Raw genomic sequence first — 15,506 nt, forward strand, 5'->3', positions numbered from 1 at the left:
AACAGCTGTAGGAACTGTGGGAACGGGTGAGATGCAGCTGTCTGTACAGTGCAGCAGTTAAAAGGCCATCTGCCCAGGCTCAGACTCCTGGTGCCCCTGCTCACTGACTGCGGGACCCTCTCCAGGTTTTATTTTGCTCCTCTGGAACACGGGGACGATTGTCATTCTTCCCTGATTGACTTGTCTGGAGAATTACATGAGAGTGTACATAAACAAATGTGTAAAATAGCCCCTGGCCTGTAGAAAGGGCCTCGTGGGTGTTAGCTCATACTTTTAGTAATGAATGTCTTGTTTGGTAGCCAGGAAGAGCTGGATTTGAATCTGATCACTTCCTCGCTAGGCAGCTTTGGACAAGTTGCCCAAACATCTCTGAGTCTGACTTTCCGCTATTTAAAGTGGAGGCTATACTACCAACTTCTTAGGGTGAATGTAAGGGTTTTAAAGTTAAATGATAGTGACACGGACACAGGAACTCAAAGAATAAGCCCGAATTCTTTCTTGTCTAAGAATGGTGTGGTTACCTGGCCCAAGCCTAAAAGATATTTTTTTCTTCACCATTTCCCACATTCCTCTCGGGAACATTTACCCGGCAGACATACACTGAACACCTGATAGGTGTTCGGCACTGCGCCTGCCCTTCAGAGGTTCCCAGTCTGATGAAAGACGTGTGCGCAGACGAGTATAAAACAGCCACTGGCCGATCCCCCCAGTGAGGGTGTGAGCTAAGCTCTGCCAGGTGCTGGAGAAGAACAACTGTGGGTGCTTTCCATATGGAATATTTCAGGACAGAGTCCTTGATTGACAAATAAGCACTCAACGCACCGTTCTTCCTATCATACAATGCGTTCATGTATATGTGGCACTGATGATAAAAGAAGCTGTCATTCTAACATCTTACGGTACGACGATACAAATTGCTTTTGATTATTTACTGTCCTTTTTCTCATTTGCTCCTCACAATAAACTGAGTGAGAAGTAGAGCCAATCGCACCCGTTTTATGAGTGTAGCTCAGAGGAGCTGTGACCAGTGTAGGGTGGTCTGGCCACCACGTGGCCCAATCAGCACAGGTGGATGAGAAAGAGAAGCGTGTCTTTTAAAAACTGAGATTTTCCTGGATTCTAGTCTCATGATTTTCATACCATTTCTGGGTCCTTTCCTTGAACAAAGCCTCTGACAATCATCTACTGACTTGGATGTGATCCCAACAGAAGTGGTACTTTGTACTGGGACCTTGGAACTTGCCCTATTTCACATAGCCTGGATGTCAGTCTTAGTGTTGAAGCTGAAAAATGTCTTCTAATCCCTTTGGGCAGCTCAGAGAACCTCCCTGAGTCTCACTTTTGTCTTTGGTGAAATGGGGATTTTTTTTTTTTTTACCACATGATTGCTGGGGTCTCTGTAGCTTCCTCTTTTGTGACTCTGCGAGGAGCCCAAAGGCAGAGACGCCTGCAGACATTGGTTAAATGATTCACACATACCCCCTCCTCATCCAGTTTTCCTAAGAGAGGAAGCCAGGCTCCCTGCTCTCACAGCCCCTTGGGTCAGCCCTTGGGGCCTCAGGGGCAGTTCTCACACACGCATACCCAGACTGGCGTTGAGGTCTGGTTGGTTTGTCCTTACAAAATGGAGCACCAGTGTTTTGACTGTTGGATTTGATTTTCCCATAGGTTCCCACCAGCCAAAAGAAGGAAGGTGTTTATGATGTGCCAAAAAGCCAACCTGTAAGTGTAAGTATATCTTCGTTCTATTGCTAGGTTCCCGTGACCTGGATCCCTGTGTCTACAACCTGAGAAAAGGAACCCCTCTACTGGGTGTGTCATGACCCCTATGACTTTGCCGGGGCTGCACGCTGGGACCCCTCGGTGGTCAGGGGGAAGGGAGCACAAGGGACAAGAATGGTGGGGCTGAGGAAGGGGTCCCAACTGGGAGAAGGTCTGGCTCCACCAGTGGGAGTGAGTTGAGTCATGCCAGCCACCACGCTCAAGGTGTCCCATGGCAAAAGGCTTCAGCCAGAGATTTTGCGATACCTGGTCAGGTAGGGGCAGTGTCTTGTTCCAGAAAGATTTTTGTCTTTTCGAGTCGGAAGTGGTTAGAAGTTTCAGATGGACGACAGAAGGAGGGCTAGTCGGGACCTTTAGAGTACGTCCAGCCAGAAAACTGGAAAAGGCCATGTGCAGAGGGCTTACGGAGGACCCAGGGAGCACTGTGCCCGTGTGCCGGTGGATGGACTCCGGGAAGTGTGGGAGGGAGAGGAAATTTCAAGCTCTGTGGTACTGCCCCAAGGCACCCTAGGCCCAGACGTACATTTAGGACTTCCAGTTGGTGCTTCGCAGGCAACTTCTCCGTATAGTGCAGAGAGTACTGGGGAGCCAGGGAGGGCTCTTGAGCAGGGGACCTGAGACTCTGCCATGGCCTATGTAAAACAAACCAATAACAACAGCTACAAAACCTATGATGTTTAATCACTGTTGATCTTGATCAACTCAGTCATGGGCGGAAAGAGTGCGGGCTTGAAGTTATGCAGACCCTCAGGAATCCCAGCTCTGGCCCTAATGAGCTGCTGGAAGACTGGGTGACTCTGTCTGGACCATTGTTACCAGTTCTGGGCCCCACACGGTGGGAGACATAAAGACACACGGGCGAGCTTCAAGATCAGATTGAACAGAGGGTTTGAGACCCCGTCCCATGGGGAGTAGCTAAAGCACTTGGAAATGTTTGGCCTGGAGATAAGGGACCATGGAAAAGAAAAGATGGAGGTGATCGCTCAGAGGGCTGTGCACGGAAGAGGGAATATAGCGCTCTGTGTCAGCCAGCTCACGGAACTGACATTAGTGGGGGCACCATGAGAAAGCCAGGCTTGCTCCCTGTGAGGGTGACGTTCCCATGGGTCGCAGCTGTGCAGGTCCGGGGAAGCCGAGCTAAGAGCGTGCACTCCCCATCACTGGAGCCTCGCTGGGAGAGACCACCTGTCAGAAGACTGGGGGCAGGGGACCCAAACATGGAATGGGTAGAGGGGCCAGTGAGCTCCTGATGTCCCCTCCACACCTGAGCTGTTGGGTTCTCTGAATCGGGAGTCTTTCTGGTCTAATCCTTATGCCGTCTCCCCCAGTTCCCTTGGTCCTTGTGACATTTCTTTCTGATGAGTGTCCCTTTCTCTGTCCTACTCCACCAGTATCTTTCTGAAACCCACCATAGCCCACCTAAATGCTGCTTCCAAAACCCAATGCAGGTAAGTTGTAATTAAAAAAAAGTGCCCAAGGAAAACTCAAGTCTGGAAACACAGTAGAGGATATACAATGGGGTGCCACTCAGAGAAGAAGCCATTTTTCTCCCCAAGGCCTTCGCATGTAATCAGTCCTCCCTGTCACTGAGACGCTGGTCTTTCCTGTCTCTGTTTGGTGAAGCTCCCTAAAATTCAATTTGTGCCTAAATTGCCTCACTGGCCCCTAACAGGTTTAGATATGTGGAGAAACAGGCTTCATTTGCCACCTTTGTTTTCGCAAATTTATTAACCAGCTTGGCCACACTATCTCCATGCTTAACGGTTGGAAAAAAAAAAAAAAAAAAAAACCCAAGCTCCTTGGCCTGTACAGCATACCTGGCACTTGCGTCCTAGATACAGCCTCTATCTCTATCTGCCTCTTCCTGGCCAAGCTCTACTGAACTCTACAGTTTCCTGAATCAGTCGTGCGCTCCCCCACTCTCTCTGCAGCCCACCGGAACAGTCCTTCTTGGCTTCCAGCTCTGTGGTCTCTGGGAGACTCTCTGGGTGTCTGCTTCACACTGGCAGCAGAGCGCCCCTGCCTCTGTGGCCCTGTGCCCTGTCATTCCAGTACTAATAGCCTTTACTAGACGGCGTCAGATTGCTGCTGCTTCCCCATCACGTCCAGGAACTTCCTGAGGTCCTTGTGTTTCCAGAAGCAAGCCCAGGGCCTGGTCTGTGGAAGCCAGGTACAACACAGCTGCTCTGGGGGTATTTAATGAGTGTATGAATGACCCTAGCCTGCAGTAGGAATTAGTAAAAATCCCCAGCACTTTCTTTTCATGGGAATTCTCTGTCTGTCTGACTCTGAAAGAGTCATTCAAAGGAATAAGGCTTTGGTGGAAAATATCTGGGCCACCTGAATGGCCTGCAGTGGCTCCCAGCCTGCTGTTCCCACAGAATACTGGGCGCATCTGATGGTGATGGTGGTTTTGGGGGGAATGATTTCAACATTTCTAAATGTCTAAAAGAGGCAGCAGGTAAAAACCTCAGGTGCTGATGGAGAGGCAGATGGATGCATTGGGAATGTCAGCTCCTGTTCTTACTACCTGTGGGACTCCTGACAAGTTTTTTTGTCCAAGTCTCAGTGTTCTCATCTACCAAAGAGGCTGGTGCATCTTACTTTTGAGGTGATTCTGAGGGGAAAATAGTATATGTATTGGAAAGTTGGTCCCACTTGCTTAAACCTCTCAGAAGTACTTTAGATACCCTGTACCTTTCCCTGTCTGGGATCTTCCTGTTCTCTAGGCTTCCTCCCGTAGGCCTGCCTCCATGGTGAGGGACCTTCGCTAGGACACCTCTGTGCTGTGGCAGTCCCTGCCACCGTCTGCCTTCTTGCTTCCTCACTGCCTGCTCTTTAGCCAAAAAGACAAGAACAGCCAAAGTAATGCATGTGAAGCAGGAAGTCCGAGGCCTTCCGTAAGTTCCCCACGAGAAGGGACACTGACCAGTGGCCCGTTGCTCTAGCTAACCTCCAGTTCCTTCTTCCACATCTACACAGACTCTGGTAAGAGACTCAGCTGTCTTTAGGGGAAACCTCAAACCAGCCCAGGAAGGAACAGCCTGATCTTCAGAGTCAGATCTGGGTGTGCTCTCGTCCTGGCCACCACGTAAGGGTCCTTGAGCAGCTTCTTACATCTCTAAGCCTCATTGTTGTCCTCCGTAAAAGGAAAGTAATGCCTACCTTGTGTGTTTATTTGGAGGATTAAACGAAACATTTATGTAAAACCCTTAACAGGGGATATGGATTAGATTAAATGAGAGCATTTCTATTTGTTGCTGTTCACAGCAATGCACCAGCAAACAGTTCTCATCCAGCTGGAAGTGCCAGGCATTCTAGCTGATTACACCTCTCCTCTGGGAAGACTTCCCGACTCCAGTGTAACCTGCCCCTCTGGGATACCCCCGTGCTCCTCTTTGCAGTGATCACAGTGGATCGTTGTTTTCTTTTCCATGTCCGTGTGGGCCATTGGTCTGTGGGCTCCTTACAAGCCTTGGCTTTGGGGTTAATGACAGTACCTGCCTAAGAGTTTTTGTGTCAGGACTAAATTAGCTTAGGTGTGTGAATCAGCACAGTGCTTGTGAAGAGGGAGGATTCAGTAGCTGTGAGATATTATTCTTTATGTTTTCCCTACTTTGCGGGGAGTTCCTTGAGGACAGTAATACCTTTTTCCTTAACTGAGAACATGCTTATTGATCTCAGGGAGGGAGGGAGGGAAGGAGAGAGGGAGGACGCAAGAGACAGAGAGAGACATCCACGTGGGAGAGGGAAACACGGATTGCTTGCCTCCCACCTGCGCCCTGAACAAGGATTGAACCCACAACCTAGGTATGTGTCCTGACCTGGAAATCAAACCTGCAACCTTTGGGGATGCAGAACAATGCTCCAATCGACCGAGCCACCCAGCCAGGGCAAGAATAACTTTTCATCACCATTATTTCTGAAGTAGCTCTTAGGATTTCTGATCTCTGAGATTTTGATGGTGGACTCTTCCCCACCCCTCAAAAAAAAATATGTGCACATGAAAATTATTGTAGGACTTGAAGCCAGTGGGATCGCTCAGTATCATCACTTAGGACGCTGTCCTAAAGCCTCACCCCTGGTTCATCTTCACTCTCCCCTGGACAGTGGTGGCCTCAGCAAGGTGGCGAATCTGACCTACTGGGTTCCAGAGTTTTAGGACAGCAGAAGTTGGAAATCATTGTTTCCTTTCCATCTCACCTAACCTAGTGCATCAACTCGTGGGAGCAAAGTATTTTTCCCGAGTGGCTAGCCCTAGGTCCAAGGAGAAAGCCATCTGCCTCTCTGTACCCTCCCCGCTCGTATTCACTGGTCCCAGTGATGGTCTCAAAAGCCCCTTAACTGTGGGGCTCAGCTGCACTGGCTCCTTTCATGTCCTGCTTTCACAAATAACACGTTAGGATGCTTTTGTTTGCTTATTTTCATTCGGACCTGTAACGTCCCCTTCTCCTAGCAGATTTGTTTTTAGGATCATGCTAGGCTCCCCTCCACTCTTTCCTAGGAACTCTGGGCCAAGATAAGGCTTAACCCCACTCCCTTCTGGGTATCTGGGTACATTTTAACTCCTGGTCAGGGCAGCCGGAAGCTCTGCACAGGGGCTGATTTCTCCTATATTTTAAATAAACAAGTATAGTTTTTATGTCAAGATCTCTGAAATCCAATGGCATGAATGCTGGCTGACAGGAAATGTTAGACAGCTAGAAAGACAAGGACATTCAGGCAAAAGGGTGTACTTTGGGCAAAGCTTTGAAGGATGGGCGGGATCGGAATACACGAAAGAGAAACAGAGTACCTTCTAGGCAGCTCATTGAGGTCCCCCTGCTCTTGGGTTTGTACTGCCCATGCTTAGCAGCAGTCAGAGTTGATTACTTTATCCCCAACTTTCATCTTGAAGAAACAGGGCCATGTAAGTGGTCTTCCTTTCTGCCAGCTGATAATGCTGGTGGTGTTGTTTAGACAAATATCCTGCGCCTTTGGGCTGTCAGAAATGCACATTTCTGAGCGGAGAGGAAGGTGTGTGCTAAGCATCCCATCACTGCATTCGTTACTTAGTGCTTTTTGCACTGTTAGCCTTTGCACGTGATTCCAGTTCCGCAGTGGGACCACAGTGGTGCAGCCACAGGCTGCTGAAGTGCCTATTCCAGACCCTTTCATGCCCGGACAACACTGAACTTGGTTAAAACTTACTGTGAAGGTAAACTGTTTCCATGACACAGACCTTAACCTTAGTATGCTTCATGTGATTTTTGGCGTGAGACATGCTCAGTGATTTTCTTCTCCCCTCCTTACCCCCTCCCAATATTCTTCTGGCTGAGAATATCTTTTATCCTTTACCTTATAACTGCCTGGTTTAAAAGTCTTTTATGGAGTTGTGTTAGACATTAAAAAACTTTCTAATTTTCAGTAATACCTTTGGGGGGCCTTCAAAAGAGAGATTCTTAAAAGTTTGTCATAGTGGTAAACAGGAAGGACATAGGCTTTCAGATTGGTAAATTGGACTTGACATTAACTTCCTTTTGATGAAACACAGATTCAGAAATTGAAAGGAATGATCAGATCCCCCCCCTCCAGAATTCTTTCCTCACTTTGGGTGTGATCTTCATCAATCACTTTGACTTTCTGAGACTCATTTTCCTGAATGAAAATGATGAGCATCTTCTACTAACAACTCAGGGCTTTGGTGAGATTCACGAAGCAATGTGAAAGCATCTTCTGTAACAATTCGGGTTACCTTTATAGACTCTGAGGAAGTACAGATTGAGGAATGTTATGTACAGGTTGCCTCCACTTATTTTACGGGATGTCCTATGATGAAAAGAAAGGCCCAAGTCTTCTGACAAGAGAGGACAAATCTGGGTGCAATGTAAGAAAGAAATGTCAGACTCTCTGAGCTGACTTTCAGAGGAAAGTACGGCCTCTCAGAGCAGTGAGGTCTCTGTCCCTAGGAATATTCAAGCTGCTAATAAGTGGTTCTATTAGGGATTCCTATGTTGTGGAGGTGACTGCAGTGATGGACCTCAGAATGAGGTCTATGCATCTACTCTCTCATTTCATTTGCCCCCATGTTCATTATATCTAGTATTTATTTACCTCACCATTGTTCCCAGTATCTCAGCTGCCAAGCCACATACCCCAAAGACCCTATTGCTACTGTCATCATTACCACCTTGGACTTGAAAGACACCCACTGTGAGTGCACAGAAGTAAGTTGTGGCTTTGCTCTGTGAAGTTAGTACGCTGGATGGAAAGACGTTTACCAGGTATAATAGCCAAGTCATCTCACTGAGCAAGCATTGGACATAAGCAAGTGCCTAGAAAATCTGTTTCTCCTTAGTTACTTTCTAGAGAGCTTGAAATCAGGGCTTTACGTCTTTCTGTTCTGCTTGAAAAGGAGCCACACTGGGAGAAACTGATAGAAATCCTGAGTGCATTTTAAGCCAAGGCTACCTTAGCTGTGGAAAAAGCAGATAGACTTAATTGAGCATCTGCTATGTGCCATGGACCAACTTGATTCCAGTCTTGGCTTGTTTCAGTAATCACGATTGTGGGAGGTTGGTGTCATTTTGATAAGGAAGCAGAGTCTTCTAGAGGTCACATAACTTACCCAAGGTCACAAAATTGGTGAGTGGCAGAGCCAGAATTTGAACCCTAGGTTGTTCTGACTCAGGCACCTACACAATTTCTACTAAAACATACCGCTTTTAAGATTAAAGAAAATGCAGAGCCCTTCATCTCCTCACTTTCTAGCACCTTAGTCAGAATCAATGCTCATGCCTCAGTTCCCCTCACCCATTACTCATTGTTTTTGAGTCTTTATAGCAGCACTTAGGCCTCAGAGGGCCCAGCACTCAGTTGCTGGCTTTGAACACCTCTCTCCCCCGTTAGCTTGAGTTCAGTGAGTCACGGCCATGTCTGATTCATTTCCAAATCCTCTGTCTTTGCCTGGCACACAGCTTTCATCATCCTGATATTGAAAAGGTATTTGTGAATCCCAAAGAACAAATCTCAGTGCAAGCTGCCCATCTCTGAAGATCAGAAAGCTCCTCGTTTTGCCTCTTCTGTCTCCCACCCTCCAAATGCTGGTGTGTCTCTTTATGAGACCCCAGTCCCCTCACAGTCAGAACTCAGTTGATTTTCTTGGCTCTAGATTTAATTCCGTTTCCCTGCTGCAAATGTGGGAAGAGTCAATCCATTAATGTGAAGAATTTCTCTGGACAACTGTTCCCTACAACCCCCCCATCCATTTTTCATGGCAAATAAATTTTCATTCACAATTCAGCAGTTGGTTTTTCCTTTCGTTTGAAATCTGGATCAAGATGTTGTATAATTGGGTTAAATCTAGTCTGAACATTTGTCAGTTTCACTTCCTCATTAAGCACCACATTGTAGAGGAATTATAATTATTGTGACACAGTTAACATCCTGTCACACCAGAGGAGCCTGTCCTGAAGTAAGGGAAAGGAATCTGAATCTACGTATGCCCACAAATGACACAGGATTTTAATGTTTGGATGTTTCTTAAGTGGGCTTTCTTTTAGCTGCACTTATAAATTGTCCTGAGATAGAATACTGAGTTCCTAAAAATCCTCGAGCTTGCAGGAACATTGCAAGGTACTCACTGGTTCAGCCTCCCAGCAACACAAGAATTCCTCAAGGATGTGTGTGGTCAGCGCCGCTGACCATTCCTGACTCTTGGGCTTTGGCTCACATACCTGCAGTGACAGGCGCTTGTAAAATTCTTCTTTTTATTTGTTTGTTTATAATTTCTATTTATGTATTCATTCATCCATCCATTAGACAAATATTTACTGAGAAGTTTCTACTTGCCAGATAGTGTTCTAATGACTAGAGACAAAGAATAAGACTGGCTGCCTAAGAATCTTGATGGTCTCAGGAAGAAGGTAGCTGTATCCAAATAATTACAATCACAACCAAGGCTGTGTATGAGATGCTCTGGGAACAGAGTAGAGGCAAGTAAACTTTGCCTAAGGGAATTTGGTGAGATCCTCACCCAGGGGATGGGGTTGGAGTAGAGTCCTAAAAGATCGTGGGAGTTTGGCACTGGAGAAAGGGTGGACAGCATTCAGGAAGAAGGAACCGAATGTTTAAAGGCACTGAAATATCCCAGGGGCTTATGAGAAGTCTGGGGTAGCAGGACCATGGGATGACTTCGTGGGAGGAGAAGACAGTGGTACCGAAGGAAGCCAGCCCCAATGAGCCAAGGGCCTGAAAGGTGGTGCTTAGAAGCTGAAATTTGTTAGGAAGCCACTGATGCTTTCAGGTGGAGAGACACTATTAGAGTTGCATTTCTCAACATCACTCTATTGGCCTGTGGCAGGTGGCTGGACAGGTGGGGAGACCATTAGGAAGCTCATGGATTTATCTTTGTGTACCCCTCAGGATGGAGTCAAGAAAACAGAGTCTGCACCACTGTAATACAGGGAATTAAATGTGGGGAACTAGTTACAATGGTGTTGGAAGAGCTGAAAAGCCAAATGGGACAGTGAGACAAGCATCATTAGTAATAATTGGAAGTCACTACCATCCCTAGGATGTGGGAAGGACAAAGCAACAAGGTGGCATTAGCAGAGTTCAGGAGCTGGGGCTGCCAGTATCCCGTTGCTGGCCGTACTGGGGCCATGGGGCTGTCCAGTGGGGCCCAGACCATGGAGAGATGGACTTTCCGGTAGAAACTAAAACCATGGAGGACATTCAACCACTTCCCAAATACTGCCCAAAGAAAGCTGGGATGAAATCCACCCCTCTCCTTTCCTCCCACCATCCAATTTCCAACCACTGCCTCCTGTTGGCCAAGTCTAAGTGGAAGTTTGTTGGCCAGGGAGCCTGGACACTGTAGTCTGCAGGGTTCAGCTCAGAGTAGGGAGATGGCAAGAATGGGTCTGAGGGCAAAGAGGTCAAGGGGTGGACACGTGAGGACCACTGTGGATTAGGACTGGGGTGAGGCCCTGCAGAGAGAAATTGAGAGAGGACAAAAGAGAGAAATACATTTGAGCAAATGACCAGGGTACATCTGGAAAAATCTTTCTGACTTGGTGCAGGGTGAGACAAACACGAGGTCTAAGCTACCCACCGGGTGGCAAGCTTCAGGAGGTCAGGTACTAGTCCACGTGGCCTGGCCGCCCAGTCTCCTCTCCGCCAGCTCTGCCATTTACGTGCCTGCTGCTGTACACCTCCAGCTTCTGAGAGTGTTTGTGCATCCGCCTTTCCATCCGTTGGATTTGGGTTCTTGCCAAAGAGCTGGAGACCTTTCATCTTCCCTCTGTTCTCAGCCCACATCTCTCCACTGGGCAGTGTCATGTTATTGCTTGAAATGATACCTGGCTCTGTCTCCCAGGGTTGAAAAACTGAGCTGCCATGAGTGGAGTCAAACAGCACTGTAGATGGCTTACTGTCAAATCATTCCAGAAACTTGTTTTCCACAAATGCAAATGCAGAAGGGACCAGTGTTTGCATAAGTAGCTGCCTGTTCTGCTGTGTGCTCAGCTACGTGTTGGCAAAAATCATGTCTGAATAAAAATAATGACCACCCCATTCTTCTGCTAAAATACCAGTGGTTTCCTAGAGGAATGTCTTCAACCTTTTATAAAACCCAGGAAACTATTCAGATGAAGCATGCCTGGTAGCCTTCCATATAAAGAGAAGAAGGAAGAGAAGTGATTGAAACTGGGTTGAAGTCAACACACCAGGAAGCACCCCACACACACACACACACACACACCCACTCTGAAGGACTGAGAAGTTTCTGGAAGGGAAGAGATCCACAGAGGGTAGCGTGAAAACCTCTGTCAAAGGAACCCACTAGTTAGTTCGGTGGGTGGGAGAGGGAGCAGGTCAGGTGAGCAGATCCTTTACATCGATCCTCCCATCAGAGGCGCTGTGATTCTAGAACTGAATGTGTGAACCCAGATGGGAGTCAGTAAAACAGCAGGAAGAGCATGCGGTGTGAAGCTAGTTGGAGCTTTATCCTTCTCAGCTGTATGACTATAGGTAAGGTGCTTTTATTTTTAGATTCTTCATGACAGTTAACGACACAGGGAGAGCTACTTCCCTGGGTCTTGTGAGGATTAAGTAACAGATACGACTTCTGTTGTGTTGGGCACAAAGTACTCAGTAGGCAACATGGTATTGAAGTTAAAAGTGTGAACCTAGCCCTGGCTGGTGTAGGTCAGTGGATTGAGCACGGGCCTGCGAACCAGAGGATCGCGGTTCGATTCCCAGTCAGGGCACATGCCTGGGTTGCAGGCCAGTTCCCAGCAGGGGACTCATGAGAAGCAATCATACACTGATATTCCTCTCCTTCTCTCCTACCCTTCCTCTCTAAAGCTAAGTAAATAAAATCTTAAAAAATAAAAAAAAGTGTGAACGTTATGGCCAAACTACTCAGGCTCGAAATTTTTCTCCTTCAGTTATCAGCTATGTGACCTTGGATGGGTTATTTAAACTTTTCTCTGCTGGAGTGTGTTTGCTTATAAAGTGAGGATAGTGACTATGATACCTGCCTCACAGGGTTCTTTAGAGGACTTGGATAAGGTATTACATATAAAACCTTTAGAACAGCACTTGACACACAGTAAGGGCTCCAGAAATCTTAGCTGTAGTTGTTTGTATGAACTATTTTGTAGACAAAGGACTGTACCAAGTGCTTTAAGAGATATGAGGATGAGTAAGACCATACATAAGACCTGGTGCAGCCACAAGGGTGTGTTTAAGCTACTAGAAAGAAGAAGATTGGTGTACAGTGCAAGGGGTTGGAGTGCCTTCAATTCTCCATGCCCGAGCAATGATGTCAACAAGATCAAGTTTAACCCAAGGACCTGGGCTGGGGCTGAACCTGCAGGAGAGTGCCATGCTATGGGGCAGGGATAACACACCATCGTAATTGCCAAATGTTGAGCACCCAAACGAGGGACTGTGATAGGCACCTAGTTCACTACTTCGAGACTCTCCCAAACAACCACAGTGTAGGTCTCTGCTGTAAAGGATATTGAAGATCAGAGAAGTTAAGTCACTTAGCACAGTTAGAAGAAGCATGACTAAGAATCTAATCCAGCTGTCTCTGGCTCTAAAACTAGCGTGATCTAGTTTATCATCCAGACTGGGTCAAAGTGAAAGGGGGGGGTTCTTTCTTAACAATTACAGCAGGACACTAGACATGAATAGGACCTGTCTTAGATTAACCAGGGTGCAGGGCCACCCTACCCAAAGCTAGTGAATGCTCCGCCTGCTGGGCTAAGCTGTCTCTAGACCAGAACACAGTGAGAATTCAAGCAGAAGGAAGGAAGAATCTATCCACCTTGTTCTTAAAGCTTATTGCCAATAGTGCTACCTGTGCTGAAGCAATGACAGTACTGTCCCCGAGATACAGGTGCACTGGTGCATGCTTGCTCCGTCAGAGAGCGTGAATCAGGTTACATGGAGATCTGTTGCACGGTGCGAACGTGTGATTCAGAGGTATCTGTTAACTGCCGCTGCTGTGAGTCTATCATTATCCCTCCAATACAGATCATTGGCATGCACAGAACCTTAACTACAGCATCTCTAATGAGCTGAGCTATAATATGCAGTTTCCCCATAAATATCCGTTGATGGTGACACTCTTCTCTCTTGGTGCAGTGATTCTGCTTTTCTGGATAAATCATCACGTTGAGGCTCTTTCTTTTCTCCCTAACTGCTGTTATTAGTGGTTGCGGAAGAATAATGAACAAACTCTAGTCATAAAAAAGGAGAAAGAGATAAATGAACAATCGCGGAGAATAAGGAAATATATATCGGTGACAGCCCCACCCCAAAGCACACAAAACCTTGTTTTTGCGATGATTTAGAAAGGAGGCAAGAAACGAATATTTGTTGAGCGTGTACTGGGGGCCAGGGAGGCAGCTCGGCAAGCCGAATCTAGTTCAGGGATTCTTGAAAACCGAGTCGCCGAGTATTCGTTTGTGAGGCTTTTAAAAACACAGCTCCTTGGGGCCCACTCCAATAAACCTGCTTTTATAAGACTTTCGTATCTTTATATATAAAGGGAGATTTATAAAGCTCCCCTGATGGATTCTAATGCGTGACTAAGTGTATCTAGTTTCATTAGCATGACAAGTATTATTTTTCCATTTTATGGGTAAGAAGATTGAGGTTGAGACGCATAAAGAATAGCTCCTGTTATGGAGATGTTCACTCTTACCTTTTTTTCAAATCCTCGCCCAAGAATATGTTTATTGATTTCAGAGAGAGAGGAAGGGGAAAGAGAGAAAAAAAAAGAGAAACATCAACATGAGAGAGAGGAACGATTGCTTGCCTCCACATACATGCCCTGACCGGGGATCAAACCAGCTACCATTTGGTGTATGGGACAATGCTCAAGTAACTGAGCCACCCAGCCCGGGCCACTTTCACTTTTCACAGCCCTTCCTCCCTCTTCCAACCCACCCCCGTTTCCCCGACCCTCTAGTGTTCTGCCAGCGGGTCATCATGTTCCTCTCCAGCAGGGCAGCATCTACCCTTATCTCCAGTGTTACTCATTATTCCCGCTGTTGCTGGCTACCAGCTCAATACTCTGAGGCTTTCCCCCCTTTTCCTATCATTTTAATCTCATAGCTTTGTCTCTTTGGCTATTTCTATGTCATTGTCGTTTTTGTCACCTCGGAAGTTCTAGTCCCTTACCCCTATCATTGTTAGAGAGCTGACACTGAAAGTGAGATCTGGCCCTGGCCCTGCAGAGAGGATTGTGGGGTAGGGGGCAGGGGGTGTTGGCAGGGCAGGCTCCTAAACTTCCCACTGTAGCTGCTCCTTCCGGAACCCTTACCTCTCACCCTAGTCTTAAAATTCATGTCATCTGACACCCGTTGCTCTCCTCACCACACCATATTGGTTCAAAGCCTGTGCTCCAGAGCCAACTGCCTTGGTGAAAATCCTACTTCTATGATTTACCACCTGTGTGCCCTTGGGCAAGTTAATTAAGCTTTTAGTGCCAGAGTTTCCTCCTCTGAATGCAAGAATTGGAGTAATAGTCCCTCCATTTGTTGTGGTAATTAAATGAGTCAATACATGGAAGCTCTTTAGAACAGTGTCTGGTACATACAGAGGAAGTTCCCTTGGAGCATTACCTATTACTATCCTACTGACCTTTGCTTGGCCAAGAAGGCATGAGGTTTTAATATTACTATTAACCCAGTTCTTCCTTTTTAGACCAGAGTCGGCTCTTTGGGATCCATTCTAGAAATAGAAGCACCATTTCTTAACGAATGATGGGATGTCAGGGTGTGGAAAAGAGTAGAGGCAAGAGTAACAAGTATATTTGGGGACTTTATGGATCTACCAAAACCAAAAATAGTGATCTCAGCCGCTTGTGACCTCACCAAGGAGATGCTGACTACTTTAAATCAAAAGGGTCTTTCATAAAGAGACTCAGTGAGCATGTGGGTGAAGAGACCTCACCTGTGGAATCTTTGTAAGATCTCATTGAATAGACCATCCTCTTGCCCTAACTGCCTGGTCTTCAAAGATGACTTGTCCATCACCAGAGAACAAGCAAGAAAAGAAGCCAGAGTCAAGAGCACTTTTGTCAAAGTGACAGCATTGGAGTTCCCTTGTCCCTGTAGTAGTATGCACCAAGTGTCTCTTTTGTTTTAATTCCATCGTTTCTGCAATAGCAGGAGGTACTTCCTAGAATCAGCCTCTGGTCACTCATGCATTGCTCTGTTCAAGCA

The 15,506-nt window shown here is 46.7% G+C and overlaps 1 protein-coding gene across 9 annotated transcripts in view; it reads left to right on the forward strand.

Moving 5' to 3' along the window:
• Positions 1-15,506, forward strand: part of DAB1 (DAB adaptor protein 1) — a 773,228-nt gene that overhangs the window by 714,655 nt on the left and 43,067 nt on the right. For 8 of the 9 annotated variants that reach the window (XM_037043158.1, XM_037043159.1, XM_037043157.1 and 5 more), the window contains one exon: positions 1,669-1,728. In XM_037043158.1, the coding sequence (XP_036899053.1) occupies positions 1,669-1,728 (60 nt within the window). Of the gene's footprint in view, positions 1-1,668; positions 1,729-7,892; positions 8,185-15,506 lie in introns of those variants that run through there. The other variant, XM_037043166.1, reaches the window with a different exon arrangement.

Source organism: Sturnira hondurensis, unplaced genomic scaffold, assembly GCF_014824575.4.
Source record: "Sturnira hondurensis isolate 20B ecotype Veracruz unplaced genomic scaffold, ASM1482457v3 Scaffold0004068, whole genome shotgun sequence".
In the NCBI taxonomy this organism is placed as follows: domain Eukaryota; kingdom Metazoa; phylum Chordata; class Mammalia; order Chiroptera; family Phyllostomidae; genus Sturnira; species Sturnira hondurensis.